Source organism: Eutrema salsugineum, unplaced genomic scaffold (assembly GCF_000478725.1).
Source record: "Eutrema salsugineum unplaced genomic scaffold, Eutsalg1_0 scaffold_1, whole genome shotgun sequence".
Classification (NCBI taxonomy): domain Eukaryota; kingdom Viridiplantae; phylum Streptophyta; class Magnoliopsida; order Brassicales; family Brassicaceae; genus Eutrema; species Eutrema salsugineum.
Window position 1 is genome coordinate 12,249,552 of NW_006256909.1, and position 15,767 is coordinate 12,265,318.

General features: G+C 36.8%; 5 protein-coding genes across 5 annotated transcripts; 1 reads left to right on the forward strand and 4 right to left on the reverse strand.

Moving 5' to 3' along the window:
• The first annotated feature begins 2,468 nt into the window (after window positions 1-2,468).
• Window positions 2,469-3,146, forward strand: LOC18028859. Its single transcript, XM_006414498.2, has 2 exons — window positions 2,469-2,910; window positions 3,004-3,146. Exons 1-2 carry the CDS (start codon window positions 2,509-2,511, stop codon window positions 3,097-3,099), a joined length of 498 nt encoding a protein of 165 aa, XP_006414561.1. The 5' UTR covers window positions 2,469-2,508; the 3' UTR covers window positions 3,100-3,146.
• A 114-nt stretch (window positions 3,147-3,260) lies between these two features.
• Window positions 3,261-5,238, reverse strand: LOC18028860 (choline-phosphate cytidylyltransferase 2). The gene is given in 9 exon segments (XM_006414499.2): window positions 3,261-3,602; window positions 3,605-3,635; window positions 3,720-3,830; window positions 3,967-4,035; window positions 4,116-4,271; window positions 4,369-4,411; window positions 4,510-4,605; window positions 4,692-4,805; window positions 4,950-5,238. Coding segments are annotated over 9 exon segments (927 nt in total). The 5' UTR covers window positions 5,081-5,238; the 3' UTR covers window positions 3,261-3,426.
• Window positions 5,239-7,028: 1,790 nt separating this feature from the next.
• On the reverse strand, window positions 7,029-8,354 carry LOC112081973 (putative nuclease HARBI1). Its single transcript, XM_024149048.1, has one exon. The coding sequence runs from the start codon at window positions 8,352-8,354 to the stop codon at window positions 7,029-7,031; it is 1,326 nt and encodes a 441-aa protein (XP_024004816.1).
• Window positions 8,355-8,923: 569 nt separating this feature from the next.
• On the reverse strand, window positions 8,924-9,871 carry LOC112081974 (glutathione S-transferase T3-like). Its single transcript, XM_024149049.1, has one exon. It carries the CDS (start codon window positions 9,869-9,871, stop codon window positions 8,924-8,926), a length of 948 nt encoding a protein of 315 aa, XP_024004817.1.
• A 4,286-nt stretch (window positions 9,872-14,157) lies between these two features.
• On the reverse strand, window positions 14,158-15,119 carry LOC18028861 (VQ motif-containing protein 22). The gene has a single exon (XM_006414500.2). It carries the CDS (start codon window positions 14,932-14,934, stop codon window positions 14,383-14,385), a length of 552 nt encoding a protein of 183 aa, XP_006414563.1. The 5' UTR covers window positions 14,935-15,119; the 3' UTR covers window positions 14,158-14,382.
• Window positions 15,120-15,767: the final 648 nt, after the last annotated feature.

The following is a 15,767-nucleotide window of genomic DNA, read 5'->3' on the forward strand; positions in this document are numbered from 1 at the left end:
ACAGACGCAGCTGACTCAGCAGGCGCATCAAACGTCTCCCGGAGGTAGCTCGGTCCAATCGACCCCGGCGCTAACGGTGGCGGAGATGGACCAGATTTTCGAAGAGGTAAATTTAATTACTATATTTAATTAATGTAACTTTAGTTTTAAATTGAATTTCTAACCATAATGTTTTTAAATATTTGTAGGTTGCCCCAAAGAAAAAGGGGCGGGTATTAGGAATGGGGTCCATCCGTGATACCTCGAGAGCTACGGCGACTGGTCATGTCTGGGTCCCGGATCCGGTTATCCGCCAGGAGATCGATCAGATGCGGACCCGTTACGAGACGAGGATCGACCAGCTCTACGGTCTCTTCGAGATCATGGGAGCCGACAACCCGGTGCTCATGGCGCAGTTGGAGAAGCTGCGGGCTGATGGGGTTGTCGGATCGTCTGCCGCCGAGTCATCCACTAGGACGCAACCGCCGGTGCAGACGGACGAGGAGATGTTCCGATCTCTCGGGGTTGAGCTTCCTAGAGCCAGAGATCAGGCGCCGGCGAAAGCATCAAACCGAAGACCCGGCAAGGAACACGTCGAGGACGATGGGGAGGAAGCCGGTGACGGGATCGACGATATAGATTTAGATTTAGATTTAGAGCTGTAGGGTTTTTATGTAAATTACAATTAATTTTAATTTCATTTTTTAATAAATTTTAAATTGTAAATTATTTTTTTAATTTAAATTGTAATTCGAATTAATGTTTTTTTAAATTTTCAATTATATTAAACGTCGTATAATCGTCGTAAGATCTTTATTTAAAACCGTCGTACACTCGTCGTAAATATTACGACGAATTTACGACCAAAATGTACGACTACAAATACGACGATTATACGTCCGTGCTTTACGACGATTTTACGACGAAATGATTAAATACTTTACGATTGATTTACGACAATTTTTGCGTCGTACATTTTACGACGATCTTACGTCGACCATTAACGACCACTTAACGACGGTCCAGGCGAAGACCAAGTCGACGCAATTCGATGTAAACTCGTCGTAAACTGTACGACGCATTTACGACGATTTTGTTTCCCTCGATGTTACGACGAAATGAAACCGTCGTATATTATACGACGATTTTACGACGATTTGTCTATTACGATGATGACTTTACGACGATTTCGGTAGTTCGTCGTAATAGCCCTATTACGACAAAATAACGACCATTTTGACCGTTGTAAAATGATGTTTTTCTTGTAGTGTAAGTGTTTCTGCTTGTGTGGTTGGATTGAGGCTGTTTTTAGTTTGGTCTTGTATCTTGTTTACTTGGCTTTCGGAGGAGGTAGTAATGCTGTCTTTGCTTGTTGTCGCTTGGCTATGTTCTAGCCGACATCGGGAGGATCTTGGTAGAGTTAGTAGTGCTTCTTAGCTTTGATAGCTAGTGTTGTCATGTCCTAGTGCTGGATCTAGGTTTGTTATTTGAGCGCCGATGCTTAGATGTTGAGGGCGGTCTTTGATTGGGCCTTTTCTTAGAAGAATAGCTCTTTTTTCAGGCTGTCGGATGAAACTGCTTCCGATCTGCTTTGTGGATATTTCTTTGAGTCTTCTTCTAGTTTTCTCCTTTTGATCATATCTCGGTTACATTTTTCCTTGGGTGGTTTTCAAGTTCTTTATCGTTACTGTTTGATGCCAAATTGCTTCACTGCTACGGTGTTATCTTAATACCGATTGTATTTTGCTTCCATGTTTTTTCTCGTTTTTTTATCATGAGACCAATCTGTTAGGTTGAACATTTTGTTTCACAATTTGTAACACCTAAACTTTTCATTTTTAATAATGAATATTTACCATTTAGCAAAAAGAAAAAAGAAGAATGGAATATTTTTCTAATTTATTTTATATTTTGTTTTCAAAATCTCACATTTTAGCTGTATATTTTAACTAGAATATCTTATATTATGAAACATAAATTGAAAATTGTATATTTTTGTATAAAATTTTCTATTGCAATTCTAAAAACAATATTTTCTTTAACAAAAAGTTATGGTAAGACCGATGGGAGAGAGTGTGACAAAAAAAAAGACCCATGGGAGAGAGTAATTAAAAAAAAAAATTGAGAAATTGAAATGGTGCAAATCTCAAACCATTGAATGTAACTCGATCGTTTAAAAATCAAAATAGCTCTTGGTGAATTTAGATTGAATCTGTATTACATTGTAACGGTAAGAGTTATCACCAGATTCATCGATAATATGATATCTGCTGCTCAATAACTATTAAAAATGTTAGATTCGGCTGTACACTATACATCTAGTCTTCCAACGGTAACTTTTCAGACATAAAGTTGAAATTCATTATCCAATGATTAGAGGACACGTATCCCACATCCGACCCCAACGGTCGTCTTTCTTCTTCGTTACTTTCATCCAAAGTATAAAAATAAAAACCCAACGAAACTCAGAAAAGCAAAAAATGATCTGAAACAGAACCAAAAAAAAAAATAGTAAGAGGTCGAACAAAAATGGTGAAGGGAATGAATATACAAGAAGAAGAAGAAGAAGAGAAGGAGAATTTTCCTCTGATTACAACCAAAGTAGTCGAATACTTACAGCCAGTAATGTGTCGAGAGCTACTCTGCAAATTTCCAGATAACTCTGCTTTCGGATTCGACTACTCACAGAGCTCTCTCTGGTCTCCTCTCTTGCCACGAAATTACCCCACTCCTTCCGATCCTGGCTCCGACAGTTGCGTTTGTCGGAATCTTGAGCTCGGGGAGTTTCAAGAAAGCAAGAAGATGAAGAAGAAGAAGATGAAGGTGTCAATGAAAAAGAAGAAGAAAAAGAGCAAGTTAGTGAAACTAGACATGTCTTCAATGAAGAATCAAGATTCTCCTAAAATTGGCTGCTTTCCTATTTCTACCAAGGTACATACATTCATTGATGATGTTCTTGGTCTATTCTTTTGCTCTCTTCTCTTATTTTTTTTTCTCAATTTTGTTATTTTGCTTATTGTATAGGGATGGGATGGTATGCTAAAGGCAGCTTCAAAACACTTTAAGAAATCGAAAAAGAAGAGAGATTCAGTTTCTGATGTCAAGCTTCTCAACTTCTGAAAATGCTGAAAAAATGAATATTTCTTGCTATGATGGGTTAATTTCATATGTTTATTTCCTTTTTATTTTATTTCTGTATCTATTTCTATGAATGGTCTTCATGTAAACTTCATGGAGTCTTTGATAGTGACTGCACTTTGTTTTTGGTTGTAATTTTTAGTTTGACTGCATTTTGAGTCTTAGAAACAAGTAGAAATTGGAAACAGAATTCGTTATATTCAATTTTAACATAATAAACAAGCCTAATGCCATATAACTGTGGAAATCTATTAGACTTCGGTCCTGTGTCTAGAAATTCTTGGATCCTTGAGCCAAAAAAAACTCTCATTACTTTACCACCTCACTCTCTTTGTTGCTCACATCTAAGCAATCTTCATGATCATTATAAATTTCCTCTCCTTGTGCAAACTCATCATCAGACATTTGTTCATTGTCATTGTCTTCGACAATTGCGAGTCCGTTTTGAAGCAAACGCCGGTTCTCTTCTGAATCTTGCCTCAGTACCGCTGCTGGATCCCATCTCTGATAGCTGTTCCCTGTGAGATTCGAAAGCAGATATTAGCTGATGGAAACACACTTTTGTGCTTGAGAAGTAATCCTTTTTGATGTGCCTGCTTTACCATTTTATGACAACCTTCCTCAAACATTTCAAGGAACCCAGCAACCCAGCGATCAGCGTTTTCAACCCACTCATTATGGTGCATCCCAGCAGTTTTTGCTACGGTTTGTATCTGCAAAGATTCACGATTCAGAAGTTACACAAGTTGGCCATTGTTCAGCTTTTTACCATTCATTCACTATTACAAGCTAGACATCTAATCAAAGGTTATTGAGGCGTAATAAGAAATAGATTCCTCGGCTTCCCACCTTTTCTTGCTGTTCTTTCACTTTCTCTTGTAGTTTCTTGAGTCTCATGTTCACTCTAAGCCTCTTCTCCTGTTTGTTGCAAACAAGCCCATAACGTGTTAGTGTATCAATTTGGTTATTGATGGAGACAAAGAAAGAGGAAATGGAACCTTAACGAAGCTGACACCGAGCTCTTCTCTTGAATATCCACGGTCCAGATTACGCAACACATACTGGTTGTAATCTTTCACTATTCTCATGATTATGTCTGATGTCGATATCCCCTCTGTTCGTTTAGTTTCTTTAAACTTCCCAATCGACTTTACCTGCAGAGAAACCAAGCCCCAAAACAAGCTAAGAAACAGCTAAGAAGTAGAAGAGACACCAAAAGAAAGAACCTTTCCTATGTAGATAATTACTCACAAACTCATAGACATCGTTTCCAGCTCCACTAGCATCCGCGTAGCTGCGAGAAGAAATAAAGCATCACAGTCACAGATACAGTTTTAAACGATGACAACAAACACAAACCCATGATTATTAAAAACTTGTTCAAATTCTTACGGAAGAGCATCGTGAGCAACGTAGTCTATCTGATGCTTGTCGAGAAACTCTGTGGTGAGAACCCATGGAGCATCTGGAATCACTTCATCGACCCACCTGTTTATACATTAAAAACTTAATCAAAACCATGAACAAGCTCTCCAAAAATTCAACAAGCTCCGGATTCACAGGATTAAACATACTTGCAATGTCGGAGAGATTCATAGCGCTCAGATTCTGTCATCACCGTCTTGCCCTTGAATTTGTTGGTGATTTCGTCGTTGCAGCATCCAACAAGCAGATATGTGTTCGGAAACCTAATTTGATAGAAATTGAATCCATAAATCGAGCCAAACCGGCGCCGGAAAACGCAAAAACTCAACCTATTTTCTCGATTCCGGCAAAACAATTATCGATCGAAGAAAAAACAAATGCGGAGGCAGAGATTGAATGGTACTGACGATTTCTTGGCTTGCTCGATGGCGCGAGCGTGACCGAAGTGGAACAAATCGTAGATCCCATCGGCGTAGACTCTAACCGGCCGATCTGAAGCTGGTCCATCTCCTGAAACCTTGTCACCATTAACGCTCATTTCTTCTTCTTCTTCTTCTTCTTCTTCCTTGAAAATTTTGACGAAGCTTTTTTTGTTTGGTTTTGGCTTTCTTAAATGTTTTTGTTTGCTAAGTTTCTTTCTATGGCTTTCCCTCCAATCGCGCAGTTTTCTAAATTGGCTTTCTCCATTTTTCTTCGATTTTTTTTCTACGACTTTTCAGTTTTGTAATTTGTTTCGAATTTATTTGCTCCTAAAATAATTAATGATCTCTCATTTCACACGCATAAACCAAAAGTGATAGAGAAAGACAATTTGTAAAATTAAATGGAAAGATGATGAGCTTTTGTAGTCGGCCATGTTTGAACACTGATATTTTCAAGATACAAATGATTACTCAAGTCTTTTTTTAAGATACACACATTTTTTCTGGCCGGCTAATAAATAATACTACCGGCTAATAAATAATAAGTATATACATTAAATAATGTTATCATTGTAATACAATGACAAATAAAACAAATTACACTTTCCGTTTTAATTTTTAAACCATTTTAAGTATTTATGGACTTCCAACTCATACTCTTCTAATATCTCGAGTCAGCTTTTAAATCTTCCCATTTGAAGAAACAAGGTCTATTCTTTTCTCGGTCGCTGTATTGGCAGCTTGCGACAATCGTAAAACAGTTACAACAAAGAGAATAATTACCGCTGAATGACTGCAGATGTTGTTAGAGATGATCACAAGTGTTATTAGCGACGTCACTCATAGTGTTGGAAATTTCTAGTGTTGGTTTTTTGGTAATGCGGCCACTGTAGTGGCAACTCTTTTTTTATAACAAAACCTCCAAACACCCATATTACTTTTTACATCCACTACCATTTTATTTTAAGTTATAGCAGCCGCTGACACAGCGACCCGAAAAAGAACAGATCCACACTTTCTATTCTAAATGAGGTTTGAATTTGGGTCACAAAAAAAAAAAAAGCAATTCCTTATGCTACCATTAGGCCACCAGTTAATAGTTGAGGAAAAGTAGTTTGGAGCAGATCTAAGTTATACATGATAATTCTCTTGCATAAGTAGCAAAAGCTCAATACACATGAAAATTTTGAAACACTAATATAATGCCTTTTCGATTAAATCAATATTTTTACCATCAGATTCGTTTGTAAACAGGAAAAACACTGGAAGACAAACACTTGTCAAGTTGTCATCGATGGAGTTAATCTAAATGTTTTTGCCTCTTTTCTATTAAAAAAATGAGCTCTTTAATTTCAAATATGATCAAATCAGTTTTTTTTTTTTGTAAGAAAGTCACGGATCCTCTTATCGTGACAATATGATTTATTTAATTTCATATAAAAAATATCTGTCCCGGATCACAACTATACTGAACATCATGGGCTTTCAAGCTGTATTAATATGGCGACATGTTGGCCTAGGTACATGTGATTATCGTGTACAAAGCATGTCATTCATGCTCATAATCCCCCAACGATCGACGTATAAAACTTTAGATCAACGTGTAGCAGATGACCATATTTTATGTTTTTGTTAGTGTCCTAAGTGACGAACTTGGTAAATGAGTTGAGTTTTATTATTCGTTTTCTCTCTGAATGCACAGTAAACGATACAATCATACAAAATACATCATACATGGCTTGGGCCGTCTACGTGCGTATTTATAGTACCTTAGAGCATCTTCACTAGTGATATTCATTAGTGTCTTTTAGCAATTATTTAGTATTATTTTTAGAGAAAGAGAAAAAAACAAGAAACTTATGTTTATGTAGTGTCTACTAGTGTTCTTTTAGTTGTGTCTCTTAGCAATAAAATAATATTTTTTTTCTTAATTTAAATTACATTATTATTCAATAATAAATTTTTAAACATACAACTTATTGAATAAGAAAACATTAAACAATACAAACATCTCTCAAATAATTATTAAAGTAGAAAATATAGAACATACATTTAAGATGTGAATTAGGCGGGAATTGTGTTCCAAATGTGCTCCACTAAATCATCTTTTAAACGTTTATGTATTTGCTGATCACGAACTTCATTACGAATGCCGATCATATTGTTGATGTTTGTAGACATATCTCTTGAATACTCCATATCAACATGTGATGATCTGCTTCCGTCTGGTTGTTGGAATCCAGATATATCGTACAAACTGCGGTTACCTCGTTCGTTTTCTACAATCATATTGTGCAATATGATTGATGCCCTCATAATCTTTCCAATCTTTTCCTTGTCCCAGATGAGTGCCGGATTTTTAATGATAGCAAACCGAGCTTGAAGAACCCCGAAAGCACGCTCGACATCTTTACGGATAGATTCTTGAACTTTGGCAAATTTTTGTTCTTTTTCACTTTGCGGAAGGTTAATAGATTGGATAAACGTTACCCATATTGGATAGATACCGTCAGTTAGATAGTAAGGCAACTTATAGTTGTGACCATTCACAGAATACCTAACTTTCGGAGCCCGACCTTGTAATATGTCGTCAAAAACAGGTGAACGGTCAAGAACGTTTATATCATTTAATGTACCTGGAGGCCCAAAGAATGCGTGCCATATCCAAAGATCGTATGATGCGACAGCTTCTAAAACGATTGTCGGTTTTCCTGCACCCCGGGTGTATTGACCTTTCCAAGCGATTGGACAATTCTTCCATTCCCAGTGCATACAGTTGATGCTTCCAATCATGCCGGGAAAGCCACGTGACTCTCCAACATCGAGCAGGTGTTGGAGATCTTCTGGTGTGGGACGTCTAAGGTATTGATCTCCAAACAATTCTATTATGCTTGAAGTGAAATTTTCCAAGCATAAAATTGCGGTAGATTCACCTATACGCAAGTATTCGTCCGCCGCGTCTGCTGCACAGCCGTACGCCATCATCCGAATTGCGGCTGTACATTTTTGTAGTGCTGTCAGCCCTAATCGACCGGTAGCGTTCCGTCTTTGTTGGAAATATGGAACCTCTTCAGATAGCCTATCCACAATCCGCATGAATAAAGTCTTGTTCATGCGAAAACGGCGTCGAAATATGTGTGGGGGATAGATTGCATCTTCCGAGAAGTAGTCATTCCATAACCGGATTTGACCTTGTTCCCGTTCTCGTTCAATGTATGCCTTTTTCTTTTTTTTCTTCTTGGCGGTTGCAAGACGTTCGATGATCTCTTCATATGCTTCTTCGAATTTTTGCTCAAATATTGCATTAAAAGATTCATCAAGTGCATCTTCAAAATCATCATCTTCAAAGTCATCAGAATCATCAGACCTATAGTGTGATGAAGACGCCATGTAGAAGATAGAGGTGTGTGAAACAAAAGAATTGAAGAAGAGAGTAGATGAAGATGGTTAAAAAAACTGGAAGAAGAGAGTATTTGGGGTAAAACGAAAGACTTGGAGAAATGAGTTACAACGAAATACTTGGGCAAAAACAGATTATATAATGAAAACATTATCTCAGATACCATCGTGAATAAAAGTACACTCGTGACACAAGTAACAGATTACAATAATTTAAAAGTACCCATCATGAATTTCTACAGAAGATAAAATGAAAAGCGAACAAGTACACTCGTGACACAAGTAACCAAAACGATGATGGAAGACCCCAAAAATGTCTTGTATCCCACATAAAGCACTCCACAAAAGCCTGAAAAAGATGACAAAATGCATAGATAACAAATCAATCATTGCAATTAACGAGTAACACATGAACTTGACATTGAAACAAACATAACCGAGCATTAGACATTAAACATAACCGAGCATTAGACATTAGACATACATAACCGGGGAAACAAAAACAAACATCATAAAAGTGCCCAATACAAATTTAAATATTTCCCAATACATAACCGGCTTCAAGATAACAACTCAGAAATCAACTTGTTCTTGAGGGCATTTTCAATGTTAGCGAGTGGCTCAGGTTTCGCTAGGAGATTGTCCAGGGCTTTGTGCTTAGCAAGTTTTGACTTCATCTCCATATCTTGTTGTCTATTCTTAGCAATTTCTGCCTTCAACTCCAGATCTCTTTGCCTAATACTCCACAAGTTCTGAAAATCGAGAAGTGCCTTACCTTCTTCTTTACAGCCGTTTTGCTTCTTGGCTTTTACTTTAGACGCTTTCACTCCTGGTGGTCGCATCTCTGCAGCATCATGTACATCAACTCCGGCCTCAACATTGTTAGACGACTGACCCGATCCATGTACATCATCCACCTTTTTTCTTTTCGAGCTTGCACTGTCTTTTAAAGCGGTGGCTCTGCACCATTTCTGGTCATGTCTTAACTCGCGCCATGCATGTTCTAAGACAAACTTGAAGCCATGATCATTGAAAAATATGTCATGTGCACCTTTCATGACATCATTTTCATTTTGCCCACTGGTCTTCTCTTTCGTAGCTGCTTCATAGCATCCTACGAACTTGCAAACTTGATCGTTGATCCTACACCAACGTTGCTTGCACTGGCCGACTTCCCTTTTTGGCTGACCGGCGAGATGCTTTGAGTTGTTGTAGTACAAGCATATGCGGCTCCAAAAAGCAGAAGCTTTCTGGTCGTTACCAACAACCGGATCTTTACTCGTATTCAGCCACGCGGAGATGAGGATGACATCCTCCTTCGGTGTCCACTTGATTCTTTGTGCAGGTGTCTTCCCTCCTACGCTTGGAGAATCAGAAGTCTGTGTACTAAACACAGGGACCTCTGATGATCCAAGGTCAATGATGTGCGAGTAGCCGTCATTAGGGAGCTGGCTTGTTAAAAGATTTACAAAACCTTCAGCCTGGCCGTAATTGTTGCCGGAATCCATTAGGGTTTACAAAGGTTCGGTGGTGTTGAAGAAAAAGGAAGAGTTTAGGGTTTAAGTTTAGGGTTTAGAGTAGTTTGAGGGGTTTGAGTTTTTTAGAGTAGTTTGAGTAGTTTGAGTAGTTTAAGTAGTTTAAGTAGTTTAAGTATTTACAAAGTTTTTTAGAGTAGTTTAAGTTTTTATATGTAGTACAAGTTTTTAAATGGAGTTTTACTGAAGCAGTGTGTCATTTACTAACCCTAAACCTAATTTCTACTTTCATTCAAGGCATTGATCACAATGGATGCCAAAGCACACGCAAACTTCTACTTTCATTCAAGGCATTAAAACTAAACAACTTTCAGCTGACAACCTCAACAAGCATTTATACCACTTCAATGCCTATCTAATTCCGCAAAGACAAAGGGGAAAAGGAAGCTAACCTCGTTGAAAAGACTCGATGATAGAAGTGCATCAGTTGTTATCTCGATAATCCCACCATGTTACACTCGAAAAAAAATTGAAATAAGTGTAATGAAAATATAACATTCAATACAGTCCAACGACTAAGTCTTAACTCCTCTACCTAACCAATATCGAACTAGCATTAAACTCAAACAAGTGCCAACAAAAACAAACTCAAAAAAGCGAACAAGAAGACATTCATAAACCCTTAAGATTAAAAGTTCAACATAATTCAACATTACAACAAGACATGGTCTGACTTAGTGAAAAGAAGACAATTTAACTTGTTCCTCTTAAATAGACAACATTCATTGAACGATTTTTATTGTCATACTTATAAAAACCTACTTAAACATATAGCAAACGGCAGCGAATACAACAAATATAACAAGGAACATGAATGCGTCACCTTGGTTAGCATTGTGGGCTTTCAGCATCGTCACATCGTCTTGAAGATGCCCGCGTGTTCTTGCAGCATAGACACGTCTTCTTGCAGCATTCGGACATCTTCCTTCAACTCTGCAATGGTTGGATTAGTAGCATGGCGCCTGTCGACGCTGAAGAGCATCTCCTTTTGCTCGTCTAGCCTGAGCTCAAGTATGGAGAACTGCTCCGTCACAGCTTCATCCCACCATTGCCTCTTGTGCTCACCACGACCCTGCGTAAAGAGTAAATATTAAATCCTCATCGAAAAACATGTATGTATTTAAGAACTTTGTAACTACAACTTACCTCACAGACCCAGTCAAGGCATGTGTAATACTTGCGGCCTGCAATTCCCATAGCACCACCAGGACAAGTTTCAAGCTTCACACGTTTCCCACAGAAACATTTTTCTGGTATCCCGTAGGTTGCATCCGCGTAGGCCCATCCTAAATCCATTTCTGGTTCTTCGGATGATGTTTCGCTATAATGAGGCATTGCCTGCGATGATAGTCATTAAACAAGTCGTCAAGTTAAAGCAAGTAACATAACTATTCAATTAACAAAGAAGAACAAGTAAGTCACATATGCGGCTCACTTATTAAATCTCTAAAGAAATCCACATAACTACCAACTCACAAAGCAAAAGAACATTGGCTAATAAAGACAACAATCAACCGATGCTCAAAGTCAAATGCTTAGCGAAGAATCAAACAAAAACAATAGTTTAGTTTAGTTTATGAATCAACCGATGCTCATCATCGTTTAGTTAAAGACAACAATCAACCGATGCCCATCATCGTTTAGTTTATGAATCGTGACAAACTAAACCAACAAAATCAATCGACAAACCCTAAATTAAAAATTGCAGTTTCGTCAAACCCCACAATTCGAGTGAACCGTTGTGAAAACATCATCTATATGCAACCGCCTAAACACAAAACCCCTAATTTGAACTTTCAAACATGTCAACAAATTTCCCCCAAATTCGAGAAACCCTAAATTCGATAATCTAGTTTAACATAACCAATGATTCGACTGTAATCGATGGGAAACAACATCTACATGCACACGCCAATACACAAAAACCCCTAATTTGCACCGATGATTAACCGATACATTTTCCCCAAATCGACGAACCCTAATCTCCCCCAAAAGTTCATCAAATCACAAAAATAAATGGATAGAGAGATGATTACCTTACGCAGATGACGGAAGAGATGGATCGGAGGCGCCGAAAACGACCGGATAGCACGATCTCCGGGATTCGACGATATCGCCTCTATCGTCGCCTTCGAGAGAGAAAAAAGGAAAAGGATTTGTTTCGCGACCTAATTTTTTTACCCCCCAAACATTTTGCAATTAAAATTGTAAAAAAAAAGATTAAAACAACCACTAAGAAGCCGACACGTGTCCGACGAGACGGTCTCGTCCGCTCCTAATATAAGGAGCGATCCGTCGAGTTTTTGGCCGAGAAATGATTAAAAAATGGCCGACCCATATGAAACTGTGCCGACGTTTTCTTTTAAATCTCCTGCTGGAGATGCTCTTAGGTATATATATCAACTTTTGCTGATTAGAATGTTCAAAGAAGTTGTTCGAAGAAAAAGAAAAAAAAAAAACACTTTTGTTCACTAGGGGTATAGCGATAGCTTTTGTAGTGTTTGTTTATAGGGATTTATATTAGACTTCTTAATTAGTGATTTTGTGACTAAGTTTAGCTTCTTTTGTAAAAAAGCAAATGTCATTACTGTAGCCAGACCATGATTTTAGTTTGTTGAACGTTCACGGCTCCACTCTGTATGAGAGCAATCCATTTTCTTCAAATGATGTTATGTTAGTAAAAATATTTAAGACAACTAAACCATATAATTGAACCAATTAATGCAAAAAGTATAGTTGATTTTTTTTTTCCAACAATTTTATGTAGTTAAACTTATATATTCCGTTTAAGTTTTGCTTTAACCAGTGAAAGTTGTGAAACTGTGTTGAGTAAAGAATGATTAATTTAAGGCCAAAGATTTTCGGTTTGATGCAAAATTTGACTCATCAACGTTTAAGAATTTTCCCAAGTCCTGATTTATTAGCTTTCTCCTTATATATTTTTTCTGTAGCAAAGCGTATCCTAACTAGTTTAGCTTCTTTTGTAATATTTACAAACATTTTCATGTCAATAAATAGTAAAATACTTTGCAAAAGTAAAAAAAAAAACGATCCATCGGTTCTTTAGAAATCTATGGAATTAGAATGGAAATCTCTGGTTAATAACTAACTGCTTAAGTGTAGTAAGGATTATGATAGAGTTTCATATTCTTATAAGTTCTAACTCGTCTTTGCCGTTTGTATCTATTCTCTTGTCTTCCTTTTCTCCCTCTGCTCGTCTTTTACGTTGATTCGCTTCTCTACAATCATTCTTCACTACTTTAAAAACCAAAAATGTCCTAGAGAACCGAAAATAAAAACAAGCCAGAATAAACCATTTTGATATTCAGTTTAAAGTCCTAATTCTGTTTATGTGATTTCTGGCCCTTTTTTGTCACTTGTTTTTTTTTGTTTCCAATATAATTTTTACCTTTTAAACTGTGAGATTAAAAGGGAAAAAAGAAAAACATCACGTGATATTCTTCACATGTTGGTAGCCTACCTTCACCAACTCACTTTCTCCTGTTTCCGAACAAAAAGCAACGGCGAAGTAGGATATTTATTTTTTTCTTCTTTCTTTAGAGAAAATTCTTCATTAAATTACAAAAGCCAACTAATATTTTTCTTAAAGCTAGTCACATTGAAAGAAAAGAAAAAGACGATCACAAGTTTCCATGTAGATGTCATATGATACTCGAAACTATTGCCAAACGACAAAAGAAGTTCAAGATTAAACTCTTGATTAGTTTTTCAAAAGTTATTTCACACTTCCAACCAAAATCATGGATCCCATATAGTTAAAGAACGAATCAAGGATTCAATGTCAATATAATAGGAGACCTTATATTATGACATTCATATTCCATGGTGAAATATTAAAGCAGTATTGGCATCTCCTCTTATTATAGGACAACCTATATATATATATGTGTATAAACATATTATTAGGGTGTACTGACTTTTTGTGAGCTTACATTAGTTGTGCTAAAATAATTAATTCATTCCATATATTCTTTTTTTTTTGTTCCTCCAAATTGAATAACAGCATCATATTATCTTAGAACATCGATCAGTTTGCATTGATCTTTTCTTTTCTCACTTTTTTTATCAACATCATTTCATTATAAAACTTAGTTTATAACTCAACCATGGTGTTGAACCAAAAAAAGAAGTTTACAGTTTCTTTTGTTTCTAATTACGTTTACACAAAGTAAGTGAGGTTGTGTACTTTTCAATTTACATTATTTCAATTTACATTATTTCAATTTGATTTTTGATAAATGCAATTTAAATTTATTCAATTTATATATGCAACCACATAGTGATTACAACACAAAGAAATATTCTCAAGATATGAAAACTAAACAAAGCACAACCAAAAAAAAATTATGGTCAAAGTTTTCGTTCTGCTACAAACAAAGTCAGTACCTAACATTTCTTCCTTTTATGTTTTGTTTATTTAGGTGTAAAAAAAAAACAATTCTAAAGAATAATCCACTGTTTCCTCATTGCAACCATGAAGTAGTATTGCTATTCCTCTCCAATGATGGACCATAACCTCCTCCTCCTCCTCTTCCACCGTCTCTACTTTCATCTGCCGTCACAAAACCATCGGGAACCACCGTATTAGGATAGCCAAGATGAGTGTTCACGTGGTTTTCCGACGAGAACATATACGGTCGCTGTTGTTGCGGTAGCTCGTGATTAACCGCTTGATTCTGAAAATTAGCGTATTGATAGCCCACAGAAGAGGTTCCGGCGTCGGGAACGGACGAGGTGAGACTAAAACCAGAGGACGGTGAACCGAAAGCCACGGCGGATGGACCACCTGTAAATTGTTGGACCATGGCTCTAAAGTTGGTTGTGTCGGTATTGAGAAGTGTAGTGGGTGTACGTCGAGAGGCTCTAGACCTCCGCCGTGTTGCCTTTGCAACACGGCGGTTTTCTGAGCTCACGGGAGAATTATCTGACGTTGCGGTGGTGGTGGTGGTGGTTGAGGTGGTGAAGAAGGTTTGGTTGTTGTAGAACTGAGACCAATCGTTGTTGGGGTTGGCCATATTCTTATTGTTATGGGAGAGATTATAGACTAGACCTTGTTGTGTATTTATAGACTCTCTCTTGATTTGTTTTTATTGTATAGTTTTTAAATGCGTTCGACTTGGTCAAAAGAAGATCAGCTAAACGAATCGTAGCCGCTGCTTCTTGGTATGTTTTCTGGGACACGTCGATTAAAAATTAGCTGTTGTCGCCTAATGTTTCTTGTCGTCGTTTTGCGTTTCTCAATTCTATTTCTATATTGTCTTTGTTTTTTTATATTTTCTTTATAACATTTATCTTGTTTTGGTTGAAGTAAAATAAATTTGTAATTGCACTAAATGATTATAATTTTTTTCCAACTAGATCTTTCACCCACATTAACGTACGGCTAATGTTTAGAAATTTTGTTCAATATTTCACCTTTTATTGTTGTAAATCAAGTACAAGAAAACAATAAAATTTAGAAAGAAATTGTAAATTGAGGCAAACATCCGTTTAGAGTTTTCTTATTATGTGTGTGAATGAATAATTTATAACCCTAAAGCCTTGAATTTATAACCCTAAAAACCCGATTCCCAAATCCACTAGAAAAAAGAAAACTTAAATCTAGCCATAAAAGAAAATCGTACCGTGGGGGCCTTCGACCCGTTACATTTCTCAACTCGTTCTAACAGATCTCTTTAAAATATTTTATCACTAGAAACAACAATAATTTTTTAAGATAACTCTACGATCATTGATTGACAATGATCATATCGTTCAACTTATATGATGATATCTGATATTAGTATTTTTGACTTAAAAGATTTATTGTACCTAGTCTTTTTACCGTTGAATTGACCATTGTTTAAAA

Bases quoted from the DNA above. Each gene is read 5' to 3' on its own strand.
- LOC18028859 (XM_006414498.2), top strand. From the start codon at position 2,509: ATGGTGAAGGGAATGAATATACAAGAAGAAGAAGAAGAAGAGAAGGAG. The intron at 2,911-3,003 runs GTACATACATTC...CTTATTGTATAG, and splicing joins GCTTTCCTATTTCTACCAAG to GGATGGGATGGTATGCTAAA.
- LOC112081973 (XM_024149048.1), bottom strand. From the start codon at position 8,354: ATGGCGTCTTCATCACACTATAGGTCTGATGATTCTGATGACTTTGAA.
- LOC112081974 (XM_024149049.1), bottom strand. From the start codon at position 9,871: ATGGATTCCGGCAACAATTACGGCCAGGCTGAAGGTTTTGTAAATCTT.
- LOC18028861 (XM_006414500.2), bottom strand. From the start codon at position 14,934: ATGGCCAACCCCAACAACGATTGGTCTCAGTTCTACAACAACCAAACC.